At 31.2% G+C, this 17,097-nt stretch overlaps 2 protein-coding genes and 1 long non-coding RNA gene across 24 annotated transcripts; all 3 read left to right on the forward strand.

Moving 5' to 3' along the window:
- The first annotated feature begins 1,983 nt into the window (after positions 1-1,983).
- LOC120072497 (protein NUCLEAR FUSION DEFECTIVE 6, mitochondrial) lies at positions 1,984-4,973 on the forward strand. Of its 15 annotated transcripts, none has more exons than XR_005480507.1 (5): positions 1,984-2,255; positions 2,326-2,447; positions 2,819-2,857; positions 3,827-3,884; positions 4,647-4,973. XR_005480507.1 is itself a non-coding variant. In XM_039024857.1 (4 exons), the coding sequence occupies exons 1-3, from the start codon at positions 2,092-2,094 to the stop codon at positions 2,836-2,838; spliced, it is 306 nt and encodes a 101-aa protein (XP_038880785.1). In that variant the 5' UTR covers positions 1,984-2,091; the 3' UTR covers positions 2,839-2,857; positions 4,647-4,973. The 15 variants fall into 15 exon arrangements, 9 of the variants coding, with proteins under 9 accessions (XP_038880785.1, XP_038880791.1, XP_038880788.1 ...); XR_005480505.1 differs by having other exon boundaries at positions 3,827-3,870; XR_005480506.1 differs by lacking the exon at positions 4,647-4,973 and adding an exon at positions 4,400-4,619.
- Positions 4,974-8,467: 3,494 nt separating this feature from the next.
- LOC120073386 (protein DEHYDRATION-INDUCED 19 homolog 4-like) lies at positions 8,468-11,343 on the forward strand. 7 transcript variants are annotated; one of them, XM_039026220.1, is made up of 7 exons: positions 8,468-9,011; positions 9,093-9,232; positions 9,721-9,798; positions 9,915-10,198; positions 10,387-10,434; positions 10,573-10,689; positions 10,940-11,343. In XM_039026220.1, the coding sequence occupies exons 1-6, from the start codon at positions 8,927-8,929 to the stop codon at positions 10,679-10,681; spliced, it is 744 nt and encodes a 247-aa protein (XP_038882148.1). In that variant the 5' UTR covers positions 8,468-8,926; the 3' UTR covers positions 10,682-10,689; positions 10,940-11,343. The 7 variants fall into 7 exon arrangements, with proteins under 7 accessions (XP_038882148.1, XP_038882146.1, XP_038882145.1 ...); XM_039026218.1 differs by having other exon boundaries at positions 8,469-9,011; positions 10,962-11,343; XM_039026217.1 differs by having other exon boundaries at positions 8,469-9,011; positions 10,573-11,343.
- A 3,735-nt stretch (positions 11,344-15,078) lies between these two features.
- Positions 15,079-17,097, forward strand: LOC120072900. Of its 2 annotated transcripts, XR_005480623.1 has the most exons (3): positions 15,079-15,337; positions 15,535-15,652; positions 16,709-17,097. It is a non-coding gene; the product is annotated as an uncharacterized LOC120072900 (long non-coding RNA). The 2 variants fall into 2 exon arrangements; XR_005480622.1 differs by lacking the exon at positions 16,709-17,097 and having other exon boundaries at positions 15,084-15,337; positions 15,535-15,879.

The raw sequence follows: 17,097 nt of genomic DNA on the forward strand, positions 1-17,097 counted from the left end.
AAGGTGATTAAAAAAAATACAAAATTTGATAAAATTTTAATGAAATATACAGTTTGTTAGATGATAATATGTAGAAAATATTAAGTAAAATCATAATCATGATAGAAAGTTTTAATTTGAATTTAAATTAATAAAAAAATGAATAAAGTAATGTAAAATTTAAATATATATTATAAATTAAAATAAAAAATAGTGATAAACAAATAAAAGATTGATTAATTTTGAATATTTTTTAAAAGTTGTTAAATCAAATCTAAACATATATGCAACCGCCAATTCAAAATTTGAAACCAACACATTTATTTCTTAAATCTGTTATGTTCAAGTCTCATGACGGATGATTCCATTTATATGGTATATCTATTGAGAATTAATACACGATCGCAGACGATTCCATTTACACTATATTTCTATTGATAATCTATACACGGTATAACAATTACACAATATTTGGAAAAAATGTTAATCGATCATACTAGGGACAATTTGGAGATTAGAAAAACATATGTCATGTGTGGGACACACTTTTGCCAAAAAATTTATTATTTCTATTTTTTGACAAAAATCAAAAGACACCCCTCAATTTTACTATTTCCTCCAATTTTCCAAAATTTTTCATCTTTTTGTCCTTATCATTTTTTACTATTCCTTTTTTTTATCTCTATTTGTTTGGTTCAAACCTTCATAACAGATACCTAATCAATGTAGACTCTTTATTTACTTATTTTTGAAATAGTAGCCTATTAAATTTTATTACACAATTTTAAAATTCAAAAGTTAAAAGATACATTTTTCAGAGTTTATATGAAATAATAGAAGTCTATCTAAATGATTAAATTCAAACTCTGCCCTAAAAGTTGAAATTGTTATCCCAGGTCTAAAGTTTTCTTATTTTTCTTGGATTTTTTTTTATAAAATTATTTTTCTTGGGTTTTTTTTAATAATAGAAAGTAGAGGGTAAAAATTATATTTCTTTTATAAAGCTTTTACCTTTACCTATATGTTTTTTTTCTCCTTTTTTTTTTTAAAGTAGTTTAGAGAGTGAAGAAATTTGAATATATGATACCAGTCTTTATTTTGAAAGGAATTATGATATCTTAGTTGATAGTCAACTTGACCAATTGAATTATACTTAATATTTATATATAATTTATCGTGTTCGTTTTTTTAAAAAACTTAATACAAATCTAAATTCTATTCTATACAATTGAAAATTAATGCAAAAATACTAAAAAACGATCTTCTTAATATGTTTGGGAAGGGGTGTTCATGGGTTGGGTTGAAAGACTTTTTAGACCAAACCCAAGTTGTAAATTTCTTAAACCCAAATAATCCTTATTAAAAAATGAACTCAACCCAACCATGAAATATTTGGGTTGGATTGGTTCGGATTAATCGAGTCATTTATTTAAAATTTTTGTTTTAAAAAAAACCAAACGTAAATATGTAAAAATATAATTTAATTATTTTCATATATTGAATTAAGATTAACTACTCAATTTCAATATATATAGGAAAAAATTTCTTTCTAAAATGCAAAGAAACTATTTTTAAGAGTTGTTGAAAAATAAATTATTCAAAAAATATTAGAATTAAATAAAATTAAAATCAATATATGTATAAATAATTGTGCTATAAGTAACAAAAAAAAATTAAAATTAATAATAAATTCGGGTTAGTTTGGATTATATTAGGTGAACCATAAACTAACCCAATTCATAAAATTTTCATTTATTTGAATCAAACCCAACCCAAATGAGTTGATAATCCAACGTTTTAGATTTGGTTGATCGATTTTTTTGGATCATCGGATTTTTTGAATGCTTGTATGTTTGAGAGTAAAAGCCAAACCCATTTTATTTTTCCTTTCCAAAAACTAAAAGGAAGATGGATCCAAGGGTTTTAACAGTAATTAGGTAGGTGTCATCTAAATATTTGGGGCTTATTAGAGTAATATGATCTCCAAGTCCAAGGTTCTGCAGTATGTTAGTACAGTACAAGCGCACACACAGGAATACCTACGCAAAAGCAAAGCAAAGGGCTAAAACCTTAAGAAAACCCCAAGAACCATATTTGCCAAATCCTTGAACCATGTCCTCCGCCGCTGCCATGGCTGCTAGGTCAGCCTTCAGATCAACCTTAGCCCGAGCCCCTATCTCCGCCAGACTTACCAACGGTGCCAAAATGAAATCAGCCCCATCTCCGTTCAGCATCCCCAAGCAGAACCCACTCTCCCAATCCCATCGCATTTTGAGGTAATATTTCGATCCAACTTCTCTGCTTTTTCGAATTTTGTTATGTGTCTGATGGATTTTTGTTTTGAAGGTCTCCTGTTGAGTTGAGTTGCTGTGTGGAATCGTTGCTTCCTTACCACTCTGCTACTGCCTCTGCATTGCTTACTTCTATGCTTTCCGTCTCTCGTCGAAGCTACGGTTGGACTCCTGAAGGTATTTTCCTCCTCTTATTGCTCAATTTCTCTATGTAATTATCTGAATTGAGTTTCTTTTCTTTTTTTTTTTTCCCTTTGAATTGAGTTTTCCGTCTTGTCCTGTTTGGCTTTAGCTATAGGTGTTGGTGATTCTACCTTCCTTTAATGACTAATAAGTTGGTTGGTTCTCATGGTTATCTTATACCCTAATTCAAGGTGGGGGGTTTATTCTTTAGGTGTGTTCAAAATGTGGTTAAGTGAAATGTTCATTGAGAATTTGAAAGAACAAATTTGTTCGTCTGGCTGGATAATGTTTAATTTGCATTTTCGTCAACCCATCTTTTACTCTCTTGCGCGATGAAAGAGTGCACATTGCTTTTCCTTTTGTAGGGCAAGACGATACTATTTGAGGTCTAAGCATCAACGATGGTATGACTGGATTTATTTTTGTCATCGACGTTTTGGAAATTGTGGTAAAATATTACTTGAGTAGATTACGTTAAGAAACCATTCTTTTTGTGATGAATTTGAGCTGAGAGATTCAAACCTTTTGTTCCTATGACTTTATGGAGTTAATGATCGGTCGTGGCTGATGAAATTCCCAACAATTTATTCAGTTCAGATCTCGTTATTTCGCATCTTCGTGTGGAAAATGTTTATTTATGTTCTATTTATCCATTGGATCCTTAAGGGCTTAGACCAATATGAAATTCTGGTTCCATGTTTTGTTGTCAAAGAATTGGAATTCACTGGTGATGATTTAAGTCTTTCTTCTCTTAATGCTCTATGGTATTACCATCTAGCCATTGTCTGAATTTTCAATAATTAGACTCTTAAGAGCTCAATCTTGATAATTTTATTGGGGATGTTGAATTAATAATAGACCATAATAATGAGTCAGTGTGTGAAAAAGGTCAGTTTACTTATGGATTTTCTTTTTCTTTTTGTTCATCGATGGCATTAATTTTAGTAATATGACAAGTATGATATTGATTTCTTCTACCACTCAGATTGCAATGATGATGTATGATGATTGTCGGATGGTTCAAGCACTTGCCCTCAAAAGACAAGATGCTGAAATAAAGTCATGTATTGCTTGTTTTTCATGTGCAAGTAGTTCAGTGACATTGGGTTTTTATAGCAGTAGGAAGAAACAGACTCATAACTGAGTTCGTGTAGGTTGATATGAGTTGGCGAGGCATGATTTTGTTGTATTCACCATTCTCGATGACAGTTAAAATCCTTTAGTTATCCCTACTGTATACATGTTCTTTCTCTTGAAACTTTGGGGACTTTACTTGAGTTCATATCCTTTCAATGTTACTTTCTATAAAATGGTGTTATTACATCATTGTCACCCTGAAAAGTGAAACTTCTACGTTTGTGTTTATGTTGTAGATTCTTGAATGATGAATGCTACTACTGAGCAGGACTTACCTAAGGTAATCAATTTTAGGTTAGCATCCAAGCCTTCCTCCTGCAACTAAAAAGATTATTATGAAGTATGATACGAATATTAACAAGAAATTTTAGTGTGGTGTGCACTAAATGGATCCAGTAGATTACAGTGTAGTTGAAATGAGTCATAGTGCTAAGAGAAAGCAAAGGGGAATAGTTTATGGGTTTATAGAACACATAGAAGGTCCTATGCCAGTACTTCTTGAAACGATGTTATGTAGCTGGTTTACCCACCTAGAACTATATCAAAGAATCAGCCTATATTTTAACATTTTAGAAAGAATTTAGTGCTCCTATAGCTGTTCCTATGACCGATCCCTCATGGCCATTACCTTTCGTGGTGGCCGGCCTTCTTGAAATTTGCTATCAGCCTCCCTTCAGGTCCTTCCCCATCTTCAATCTCATTGTCTAAAATAGGTTTCAAATATAGAATTTCAAGAATGTAACCTTGCATCCATCATCATCTATCTTTTGTGCCTTTATATGTCTAACTCCACATGTTTCTTTCTCTAGGATCGTGAGAGATTGCTCATTGCTGAACTTGGCTAAAGCGACTTGCTGTGTGATTCTTTACTCTTTACATGCCTTAGAAGTCCTAGGGGGTGGACACCTTTACAATTTTCATGCTGGAGGATAACAATTTACATGTTTGTTAATCATATGATGTTTTAGGCATAACGTTTGAACTTTAGATGAGTTGGTTATGCAGTTTTTAGACAATGCTTATAATCTACGTTTTCCCCTTTTTGTTGTATTGTAGATGGATGATTACTGTCTGTTGAGATGCGGTGCATCGATCATAGTTTCAAGAATTTGAATGGAGACTGTAAGATTTTTTTATTAAGATGATACGTGACTTGGTAGATGATTTGAGATTTTCAACTGTAGAATAATATTCTTATGATTTCATAAAACAGCAAGTAATTTCTTCATTTTGCCCTTTTTCTTCCTATGGGAGTTAAGACTCTCCTTCCTCAACCTTCCTCCAAGTTCATAGGAAAGGGTGTCTACTAGATTCTTGGTGTGAAATCATGGTAGCATTTTAGGTGAACTCATTTTGATATTTATTTCTATTTTGAGTATTCAAGACCTAAAAGTAGAAATTTGTAGAAACTTGTTAATGATGATCTCTTGTTTTCATTCGAAAAATCGAAACTGAAGTCTTGGTTTGATTTCTGTTATTTCAACAAAAAAAATGCCGTTCATAATTAGACATGTTATTCCAACCAAAAGAGTTTTCTACTTTAACATAGCAATTAAAATTTAACGTAGAAAACTCTTTTGTGATATTGTGCCTAGAGATGTCCAATTTTTCCACGGAAGCTGGGATGAGGATGGGGAATGACATCCTGGCCCCGACCTATCCCGTGGACATCTCTAATTATGCCTAAGAATTTAGAGTAATTTATTTAAGTATGCATTATATTGGTGTTTAATAGATTGATCGAATGATGTAAGTTGGACATGTCAGCAAACAAGTTCTAATTTCTTAACTAACAACTGAGTTTTTTTTTTAAGGAAAAACTTGAATATTTGTAAAATCTAGACTAAATCATAAAAATCAAATAAAACCCCTAAAAATATCTATTAGAATTTCAATAGAAAGTATAAAACCCAAGAGTTTGTTTTGATTGATCAGAAAAAAATGTTTCATAAAAGTCGTTTTTATTTAGGAAAAACTACACAACCTACCCCTAAATTATAGGTTCGTTATAATCATACCTCTAAATTTTGATTTTGATCCATTAAACCCATCTAGTTTATAAGTGTTTGCAATCACACCCTCCTATTAGTTGATATTCAATCATAAGAGGGCAAATTTGTCCATTCACAAATCTATATGTAAAATGAAAATTAATGGTGAAAAGAAGCATGGAGACCTCTAACCGCAAAATGTGTTTCCATTGACCTCTAAAACTAAAGGTTAGAAGAGAGCGAAAACAAACCATAATGGAAAGCTTTTGACTTGTGGAACTTAACAAAAGCTTTCATTCAATAGCTCGACTTGTAGTCTTGTGGAACTTGGCAAAAGCTTACCATAATCTTCGACAAACTTCTTTGAAATCATCTAAAAAGAGCAAATAAATGGAAACCGTAAGAAAATTCAGAAAAATGATATAAGTCAAAAACTTTAAAATCGCTCAACTTGACTGACATTATAAACATTACTTTGGTAGTCTTGGTTTGATTTCTGTAAGTTCAAAAAGGGATTTGTTATGTTAAATGGTTCAATATTTGTCGTTGGTGAGAGGTCTCTCCAACTTTTTTTTTTTCCCTTTTTTACCAAGTCACAAATGGACATTTTTTAATAAACTAGAAGGGGTTAATGGATCAAATTCAAAGTTTAGGGTGTGATTATAACAAACACATCGTTTGTGCAATCTTCCCTTTTATTTATAATTTCTTGATAAAAACTATTTAAAATACATTTTGAGAGTGTTTCAAAAGTTATTTTGATTGAGTGGTTGTTAAACACTTCATTTTTTTTTATTTTAAAGAAAGACTTATTTTCAAAATAAAATACTTGAAAAGTTAAACCAAATACAACTTAAATCCTAATAAAATATGATACTTATCTATGTGTCAAGTATATCACAACATGTATTTTGTCTCATATCTATTCCAAAATAGGAAAGGTACTTTGTGTTCATTGCATATAAAAGGAGAATGACGAGGTAATGTATATTTTTAGGCATCTTTTCTTTTAATACAACTAATATAAAAATAAGAAAATGATCTTCAAAACCTAAAAGGTTAAAAATATTTTGGTCCTAAATTTTCTACCAGCAATAATTAAATGTTTCGAACTTTTAGTTGATAATGTATCATTGTACTTCTAAATTTGTTACAATTTAGTCTTTCAATTTTAAAATTTATAATAATTTAATACCTAACATAAAAATTATATACAACATTTAAGTATCATGTTCTACATAACCTTTATTAGTTTATTTAAGAAAGAAATCTCAATAAGTTTTCTAGTCTACATAAGTAGAATTTCTTTTGAAACTAAATAATATTTTTCACTAAATCATTACAATTTGTAAAGAATAATATTTAAAAATTTAAGAACTAAATTATTACTTAGGATTAGAAGTGTTTTATTTAATTAAAATCAATTAAGAAATATATCAATTATGATGTGTTTTTTGGTCCATACAAAAATCATGTTTCTAAATTATATATATATTTCTCACTCAGCAATGAATTATAGTCGCATTATTGGGTCTCTCCCCAGCACAACCAACTCGTCTTCCACCACCAAAACCACCGCATCTTTTCTGATGAGTCTTGGCATGCGCTATTAGCAAAGCCTGTTGTTAAGATATTTTTGTCAATCTCTTATGCTCAGACAATTCTCATGGTTATTTCAAGATCAATTGAAGAATATTATTGTTACTTGACTTAGAATTCTTCATATATGTCTGTTCTGAGCTGTTGACGTTATAAAAATAATTTAAAATACACCTTGAGAAATATTTCTAAATTTATTTTGAGTGGTTGTCAAATATTTCAATTTTTACTTAAATGATTTATTTTCAAAATTAAATAGAAAATTAAATCAAATAATCCTTAATAGGCTGATTGAGGGAAAGTATTTTAATTTTCTTTTAATGAAAAAAATTTCCAAGCCAAAATGTTTGATTTCTGGTTTGACAAATATTTTTGGATATTTGACTTTGCTTTTTCCATGAATTATTATTAAGATCTTCCGTCAATGTGGATAGAATGGGAACTCAAAAAGAGTCTTTAGCTTTTAGATAATAATGACTGATTACTTAAGTGTTCTTGGTATTAATTTACGAAAATATTTTTTATTTTGATCTTTTTGTTAGTTTTCTTGTTAATTTTTAGTGGAACTAATATTGCATTCCTTTTTTTATTATTATTATTAAAGAAAATTTTAAAATCTTCTTTGTAACAATTTTTTTTTTTTTGAAAAAAATATATATTTTAATACCTCATTCCTTCTGTTTTCTTTTCACCACTTAGCTTCATCCTTCTCTTTCCTCTAATCATCATGAATTCATTGTGGTGTTAGTTGTGAATTATCAAATTATCTAGTAAAAAAACATTAGTTTAATTTAACCTTTCAAATATTTATTTGCCAAACTTTAGAAAAAAAAAAAACTAATTTTATTCTTATGGTTATTGTCACCTAACTAAATATCATTTCAACCAAATTATGTGGTTTGAAAACATATTTAGCTGTTTTTTTTTTTTAATTAATGTGGAACCTGCTCAAGTAATAGGGCAAAAATAAAAACAGAAAACAATTTAATTGTTTTTTAGTTTGTATAAATTCATGAATTAGAATATGTATTTTTTTAAAAAAAAATTAAAGTACAAAATCTAAAACCAATCTTTTAAGAAGTCATAGATTCAAAATAAATTTAGAAGGGAGGATAGAGATTAAAATAAAAACTAGATAGAAACAAGAAGAATAAAAAATGAAAATAAAGCGTTTATTAAAAGGGAAAAAAAATATTAGAAAGAAAAGGGGAAAAAAGTGAAAAAATTTGAACCACCAAAATTAAAAGAACATGTGGAGAAAAAAAATAATTAAAAAAGGAAAAAAAGAAGAGGAAGAAGAAGAAAGGAAAATTGGTGGCATGAAGATGGAGCGTGGAAAGGGGAGGCATAGGCATGTGTGTGTTGGTAGTTTCAGAAACGCATTTGGTTAAGTTTAAAGTTCAAACTTGAAATCTAATGCGAGGAAAAGGTCAAATCAATTCAATTCCACACCTTCAATTCTTCTTTTTTTTCTTCCTTTTCCAATTTCATCGAACATCAATCATTCCCTTCTCTTCATCCAACCATACCCTATTTCCGGCCCTTCCTTTTCTCTCTTCTGTTTCTTTTATCCTCCATTCCTCACCTCCCATCCCCTCCATACGCTTCCCTTCACTTTCTTCTTTTCAGCTACTCGGGAACGCGTTTTGCTCTGCTCTTCTCTTCTCTCTTTTTCTCCCCTTTCCCCATCTCTTCTTCTGATTCCTTTTTTCCATCCTTTCTTTTTTGGAGTTTCCTCTCCCGGATATGGATTCCGATTTCTGGACCTCTCGCCTTGCCGCCGCTAAACGCCAGTATATGTTGCAGCATCATCACCAGACCTCCAACTTAGGTTTTCCTTCTCTTCCTGATCTACCCCTTTTTCTTTTTTCTTCCCCACCCCCCCTAATTTGTTCATTTTGTTTGGTTTTAGATCTGTTGGGAATCGATGATTTGGAGATGGATGACGATGCTCGCCCCCATTTTCCCTGCCCCTTTTGCTACGAGAATTTTGACGTTATGTCCCTTTGTTCGCATCTGGAAGACGAGCACTCTTGCGAGACTAGAGTCACGGTACGTATTCCCCCCCCTTTTTTTTCTGGGTGCAACCAAATTTTTATTTACTATTCACCTGGGATTGGGATTTGGGAAGATGCTTTTTTTTTTTTTTCTTTTTTTTTTCTTAATGCTGTTATTATTGTTTCCATCGTTGCTGATAGCTGCTTTTTTATTTATTCTCTTGTTTCATGTTCAGAGAGATTGTAGCAATTGTTGTGTTTGGACATTCTGTGATTATGGTTCTACTAATCCTTTTTAGTTGTTGTATGTATGAATTGTTTTAGATTAATCCTCCCCTTGATTGTCTTAAACTTGACGTTTGCTTGTGGAATTAATTTTCTCCTTGCCCATTATTTGATGAGATCCCCAAAGTAATTTAATGAAACTGTGAGGAGAAAGAAACTTTCCACATCAACTTTCATATGCTCTCACTGTTTCTACACTTCTAGGTTTATTGGTTTGTGAGAAATTTGGGTTCTGCTTAATTTGTTTCTTCCTTGCAGGTTTGTCCCATATGCTCAGTTAAAGTCATGGGAGACATGTTAAGCCATATAACATTGCATCATGGGCACTTATACAAGATATCCTTTAAATTTGATACTTGTTTTTGCTGACTTCTGTCATTTGAGTGGTATATTTAGATGAGGAAACTATTAGTTTTACCATGTTCATCTTGTTTCCTTAACAAAAGGATCACCTTCAGAGGCGCCGCAGGTTGCGTAAGATTGCAATCCCCAACAGTCAGGCATTGTCCCTCTTGAGCCGGGACCTTCGCGAGGCTCATCTGCAGGTGCTTTTAGGGAGCAGTGGGTACCGTACAAGCACCACAAATGTGCCTAGTGCAACTCATGATCCGTTTTTGTCATCACTTATTTTAAATTATCCTGCATCTGAAGTTGAAGATATCTCAAAATCCATGCTAACCAGTGCCGACGACACATCTTCAGAGAACGTGTTACCATCACCGATTTGGAAATCAAGGTAATTGTTCATTTACATTTCTTCTTCTTTCTTTTTCTTTTTATAGTGATGTATTTCTATATTATTGTTAATTCCTCAAGCCAGTATTGTGTTTGTTCATCCAAAAAGGTTTGGTTAGATCAAGAAAATGTTAGTCCGTTTAATTCCCTTATATGCCATGACTGAAAAGTCCCTATGCTTAAATCCAGTCCAAGTAATTCCGTCGGCCTTTACAACTACTCGTCTTTGGTCACAAGGTAAGAAATTTTCCTTGATGATCATAGTCAAGTAACAGTGATCTGCCTGTTTTGCATCGACGGAGGAATTACTATAGTTACGCCCTCTGATAATCTCTTCCTGTTGTTTAGTATTAACACATCTCTCCCTCTCTCCAGTTTTGATCCTTCTTTGAGCCAGGAAGAGCGGGAAAAAAGGATGAGACAGGCTATTGGGAGAGCAGGCTTTATGCGAGATATGCTTTTCTCAACTCTCTTAGAGGACTAATGAAAGCAGTAAGTTAGTACGGAAATGATGCAAAAATGAATAAATGAACAGAGTTGAATTGATTCATATGGCTTTATTTGTCATCGACCCAATATCAAACTCATTGAGATCAAACACTCTTTGAGTACGGTTGATGATAATATCCTTCTTCATTACAACCAGTGAATGGATTACATTGAATATGAAGCCAGTCTGTTTGTTTATTTGATATTTTAATCGTACAATATTTGTTGTGTCTTTCTGTTGTGTTGCAAGAAGAATTTGAATGTAAAAATTTCAGAATAGTGAACGACAAAAGGGGAGCATTATGCTCAATTGGCGCTCGAAGGTCAGCCGGGCAGGACCAGGAGCCAGACCATAACCACCACCATACAAGGAGAAACTTGAAGAGAAACTAAGATGGGTCAGCTCAACACAGCGTAAGAATCTCCGATTGAATGGCAACAACTATTGGGACTGGGCCTACGGCTACTTCCAAGGAAATTATCAATACTTTTCTTTTTTAAACCTTCTCTTTTCATTATGACACGACACAACAAAACTAAGTTGAATTATCATTCTGAAACTGAGACGCTGCAATTTATTATAGCTTGATAATGAATTGGAATTTGCTGTTCTAATTGAGATCAAAGATGCCAATGTTCTTGGAAGGGACCATTACATATCTCATTGCTTACTCCCTTTATTATTTTTCAATTCATTTTAGGTTTGTTCATTGGGCTTTTTTTTTACCTTTTAATATATCAGACGGTTAATCGACCGGTAAAACTATTAAGAATTGAGCTGAAATCATTTACAGGTCATACTCAATAGGGATATGGTGGTAATTTCGGTGTGAAGTATATTGGCGTAAGGAATCAATCGCCCCTTGTTCTAAACGAATATTTCTATTAAAATATTTGTTATTTAATTATTTGTGTCTGAGCTGTTATTCTATATTTTATAAAACTATTTAAGTTTTTTGTTTTGAATTATTTTTAGAATTGAAAATTGAAAGCGGTTAGATTGTCACATTTAATTCCTAGTTGCATTTTCTATAGTGAGGATTGCAAATTTCAGTGGTTCTTTTATTATTGTTGTTGGGTTATAAATATTGGATGACCATGATTGGTTAACCTACTATCCCAAGAGTCAACATCGCAATAATTATGGTATACATCACGTGCATATAATAATAACAATAATAATAATAAAATGATCAAAATAAAATTGATTCGTTGGTAACTGTTTAAAATCTCAATTTTATGAGGACATCCTTTAAAGTATCAATATATACAAATATTCTTCAAAAATACAGTTTATAAGTTTAATCCATAAATCTACTTTTTGAAAAGAAATATACAAATTTAAAAATTCTATTTAGTTTTTAAAATCAAGTTAAAATTTAAAAAGTAAAAAAGTAATTTTTAAAACTTGCTTTTGTTTTTAGAATTAAACTAAAAATTTAACTATTATAAAACTAAAAATTTAACTATTATATTTGATAAAGATACAAGGTTTGATTGTAAAGTATGAAAGAGAAAATATACTTAATTTTAAAAAATCAAGATTCAAAAATAAAAAATAAAATGGTTATCAAATGAGAGTTTAATAACTTAAAGATGCAATCTTTAAAATGTTAGAAAATTTATTGGAAATGTTTTAAGGTTGATGAACCAAATAATCACAGCCCTACAAATATAGACATCAAAATTGTGATTAACAAAATCATCTGTACCAATCGTTTTAAGCCATACATTTTTTATTACCAATATTATAGTCCTGATATCAATAAACAATTTGAATATCTTTTCATATTTCAATGTGATCCCTAACCATGGTTCTTAATAAAATATTTATTTATTAAACTAGTCATGTACTATCTTTTATTATATTAAAAGAAAGGCATTTTTTGGGTTGCATAAATAATTAGGGCGGCGGTGCGGCGGTGGGGAGTGCGATAAAATGGAGCACTTAAAAAGGTTGGTGTAGTACCACAGTCCACAGATAAAGTTGCTGCCACGTGGACCGATCCATAGGCCCATTAGATCCACATATGGCCCCACTTATTAACAACTCTCCTTGCCCCTTCATCTCCACCGTCAATTTTTCCCATCTACAATTTCAGCATCATCACACGGTTCCAACGCACCCTCCAAACAGTTTTGTGGTGTACTTTTATTGTGATCATCTTTAATATTTATTATTATTTTTTTTTTAAAAAATACTTCAATGTTAATGATTTTGAATTTCTTACTAAACATAATAATAATTTTGAAGTTAATTGACAAACTTAACAATATAAACAATTTTAAATTGTTGATGGTTTAAGCTTAGTATCAGATTGTTACCATTTTAGAAGTACTATATTTTTCTAAATCTGTACATACTTTATTGATCATTTTCATTCTTTTTCCCTTTTTCTTTTTTTTTTTTTCTCTCTAAATTGTTTGTTAAGATTAAAGATAAACAACTATAGTTTTTTGCACTGTTGGTAGTTTTTTTTGGTTGCTTGGGACTAATGTGAAATTTTAGGATATAGGATATGGTTGTGCGAAAAAGATACTACATACATATATAATGAATCTTAGTTTCCAAAATTGTAAAATCTAAAATCTAAAATTTGTTATGGAGAAGTGTTTGACTCTAGAATAATCAAATTGTAAAAGCTAGTAGGGATTAATCAAATTTCACGAGTAATTTTAAATGAATTCACTCATAATTAGTTGTAGAAAAAAAATTGATATTTTAAAGTACAATAAAGAGGATTCAAACCAACCATTTGATCACAAAAAGTGTTAGAATTAATACCAACAATTCATTCTCACCAATTCACCCACTAACTTCAACAATAAGCATCGTTCTTAATTAATTCACTAATTGATATCAAATTTTTCCCCAAAAATTAGTATAATTAATACACAAATTAACAACGGAAGAGTTTTGTCAAAACTTACATATTTTAACGCAGCCTCCCGCCTCCCGCCCCCAGAAAAAGGGCCCTAGTGTAGGCACTCTTTGAAATCCTATCCATTTTAAAGACTTATGTTTTCTAATTCTTTGAATACATGTGAATCTGTGATAATGCCTTTATGTTTCAAAAAAAAAAAAAAAAATACAACATTTTTTAAGTGGAAGATTAATTTGAGCATTTTTTAAAGTTAGGGTGAAACTTAATTTTGTTTCTTATTTTTACCCACAATAAAAAGTTAAGGTTTTTTTTAAATCAAACACGAAATTGAAATAATTGAACCTCAAATCTATAAGCGAAAATGCATTTTTAGGATAGTTTTAAGGTGTGTTGAAATTAGAGATGTCCAAAAATCTGGGCGTCAAAGCCTCACGGGGAATGGATTTTTTTTTTCCCGTTTAAATTCGGCTGGGGACAGGAAATATATTTCCAGTCCTCAGCCCCGACCCGCCCGACTTTGTAATTAAATTTTAAATTTTTAATATATATATATATATATATATATATTCATATTAATATGGTAGACTTTATTAAGATAATTATGGATATTTTAATTATTTAAGTTCGAGATTTTTATTATTTTAATTCTTTAGATGTTGCAATATTTAAAATAGGATGCTCTAAATGTTGAATTTTAATTTTTATAAATTATGAGAATTTAGCATTTTAATTATATTTTTTAAATTACATGTGTTTTATTGTTTTAATTCGTAAAATTGACAATATTTTATTTAAATGAAAAATCCATTGAAAATTTTTAAAGAATTGTAAAAAAAAAATATTTAATTGAAATTAAAAAAACTGTTAGAGAAAAATAAAGGCGGAGAATTTTTTCCCGTGGCAATCCGCGCAGAATCCCCGCAGGGATTTTCCCACCCCGTTCTAGGGAAATTTACGAGGATGGGGAATGGAATAGGGTGACGGGGGCAAGGATGAGGAAGACTTCCCCTTCCCGTCCCGTAGACATCTCTAGTTGGAATATATTTTCATGTGTTTAATTTAAAAAATAAATCATTTTGAAAGAAATTGGAGTGTTTGGCCACCACTTAAATTAGTTTTTCAATGGCATTTTTATAAAAAATGTTTAAATAAAAATGAGTTTTTTTGAAAAACATTTTTTTTCCTAAATCAATTCAAACGGACTCATTCTCTCTTTTTTAAATAGTATGTTAAATGAAAAAATTGAATACTTTAAAATTGATAATACAAATAATATATGAGAGTAGGTATACTCAATTTTTTGGACACATAGAAGAGTCATCTTCCATCAATTTTAATGGAAGGGGACTATGAAGCTCCCTAATTTTAATAGCATTCTATAAAAGAGATAAATGTAATAAAAGTAAAACATATAAAAGAAAAGTGTGTTTTATTTCCACGTAAGACGTAACGTAACGGAACAGAAGCTATCGCATTGTGGATAAGAATGTGGAGGGTGACGTCACATACCTCCTACCCTTCCCGATTCATCCTTTTTCACTCTCTTTCTTTAACCCTTTAACTTCAATTCCAATTCCTTTCCCTCAAAAACCCTAAAAACTCAAGAAATCCAACTCAAACCATTCTCTGTTTCTCCCATTTTCCTTCCCAATTCCAATGGCGTTAGAGCTTTTCGTCTTGGGCTGCACCGGTGTTGTCGTCTTCCTCCATGGGGTTAATTTCTTCTTCCACGCTCTCTGGCACCATTTCACCCTCCGATCTCTCAGGTAACCCCCTCCCCTTTTCCCCTTTCCATTGATTTGGGGCATTTTCCTCTGTTTCTGAACACAATTTTTTTTTTTTTTTTTTTTTTAAAATGTGATTCCGCTAAACCTAATTACTAAAACTTCGATGAAATGCTGGATTTTCCTCGGCGTAATCTTGGGGCTAATGTGTCGAATTTATTTTTCCTTCGTGGTTTCAGTTTCTTGGGTGCGATTGGATGGTAGGAATTGGAGAAGGGTGAGTGTGGTGGATCATTTAATCGGGGGGATGAACACCAGATTTGGAGACTGTACATATCCCACATTGTGATTTAATTTGTAATCTAGATTATTTACGCTTTAACCATAATCTAATTCTTACAATTACAAATTGGTTAAAATATATGGATTCTCATTAGCAATTAACAAATTAATCGCGTTTCTTGCTGTGGACGCTAGTTCTTGCATTGTTTGTCATGTTTCATTTCCATTTTTGTAGAATGGATTGCAAAAATACATTACTTTATGATTATTATGCAGTTTTGGGAAACTGAATTTCAATATTAGAATATATCTGCATTTTTTTTTCTTATATTAGGTGGAATTTTGAACCTCATCGATTTAAATAGATGAATGATAATGTCTTAACCTGCCATACTCTGTAACCGATGGTTAACTGATAGAAATTCATTTATAATAATATTTCAAATGGACTGTCAACTAACAATGGTGTATAGGGTGCCAAATCGAATCACATCGGTTTCAGGGTTAGTAATATTATATGAATTGTTTAATTCACAATAAAGAATTTGGTTGGCCAGGGGAAAATTAAAATAATATAGTAGTTTTGAAAACAATTTATAAAAATATTGTACTTTTGAAATTATTTAGAAAAATATTATTTTTTAATAGGTCGAGGGGTTGAATTTTCAACACTAGACATTTGCTTTTTTTTTTTAACCTTTACCATTTAGAAAAATATGGAAAGGTATTAGCAAGGTTTAGAGGTTTTGATCGTGGATACAAATATCTAGAACAAGGAATTAATGAAGCCATCGATTTGATTTGAAGGTGCAAGTAATCTAGCTCCAAGTAAAAAATAAGTTATATGAGTATTAATGTTGAGTAAATTTGATCTCCCATAATAACCCCTAGCACTAGAGATGAACTTAAGTTGAGAGCAACTCTTATCCTTAAGGCTCCTCATAGAAGGACTCTAGTAGAGTTGGAATAGCCGAAGTCATTGATAGAAGAACCATTTAGCAAAGTGTTTCATATGTGCCTTAATGTTTTGTCTTGGAGCACATCAACTTTGTTTATTAGGAAAGAAAGATGATTCATGCAACTTTGTATCAACTATTACGGATTGAATATGATAGCATATCTTGGTTGCAGAGGATTGTCAAGGAAATTAGGTGCCGAATCCGAATTCTGAATCCTGGACTTGAGATGCCATGAGAGATGTTTTCTGTTGCATGGACGTGACCCACTCTATGGAGTGTGAACATTCTCAATATAGATGTATGCAATCATGAAGGTCTTTATCTTAGAAACTGGCATCAGGTAATGGTTACAGCTATTATGAGGTTATGGTGATGTATTTTGGAATGACAAATGCTCTACAGTATATGAGAACTTCAAGAGCTCCATTTAAGTGAGATTTTCAGACTCGTGCATAGGAGGGTCTAAATGGTGATATGTGTTTATTTTAAGATCAGAAAGTATCATGATGTTGTTTCAGATAAGTTATACAATTCATGGTAGGAGGTGAAGACTTTTTGAAA

The sequence above is a fragment of the Benincasa hispida genome, chromosome 3 (assembly GCF_009727055.1).
Source record: "Benincasa hispida cultivar B227 chromosome 3, ASM972705v1, whole genome shotgun sequence".
In the NCBI taxonomy this organism is placed as follows: domain Eukaryota; kingdom Viridiplantae; phylum Streptophyta; class Magnoliopsida; order Cucurbitales; family Cucurbitaceae; genus Benincasa; species Benincasa hispida.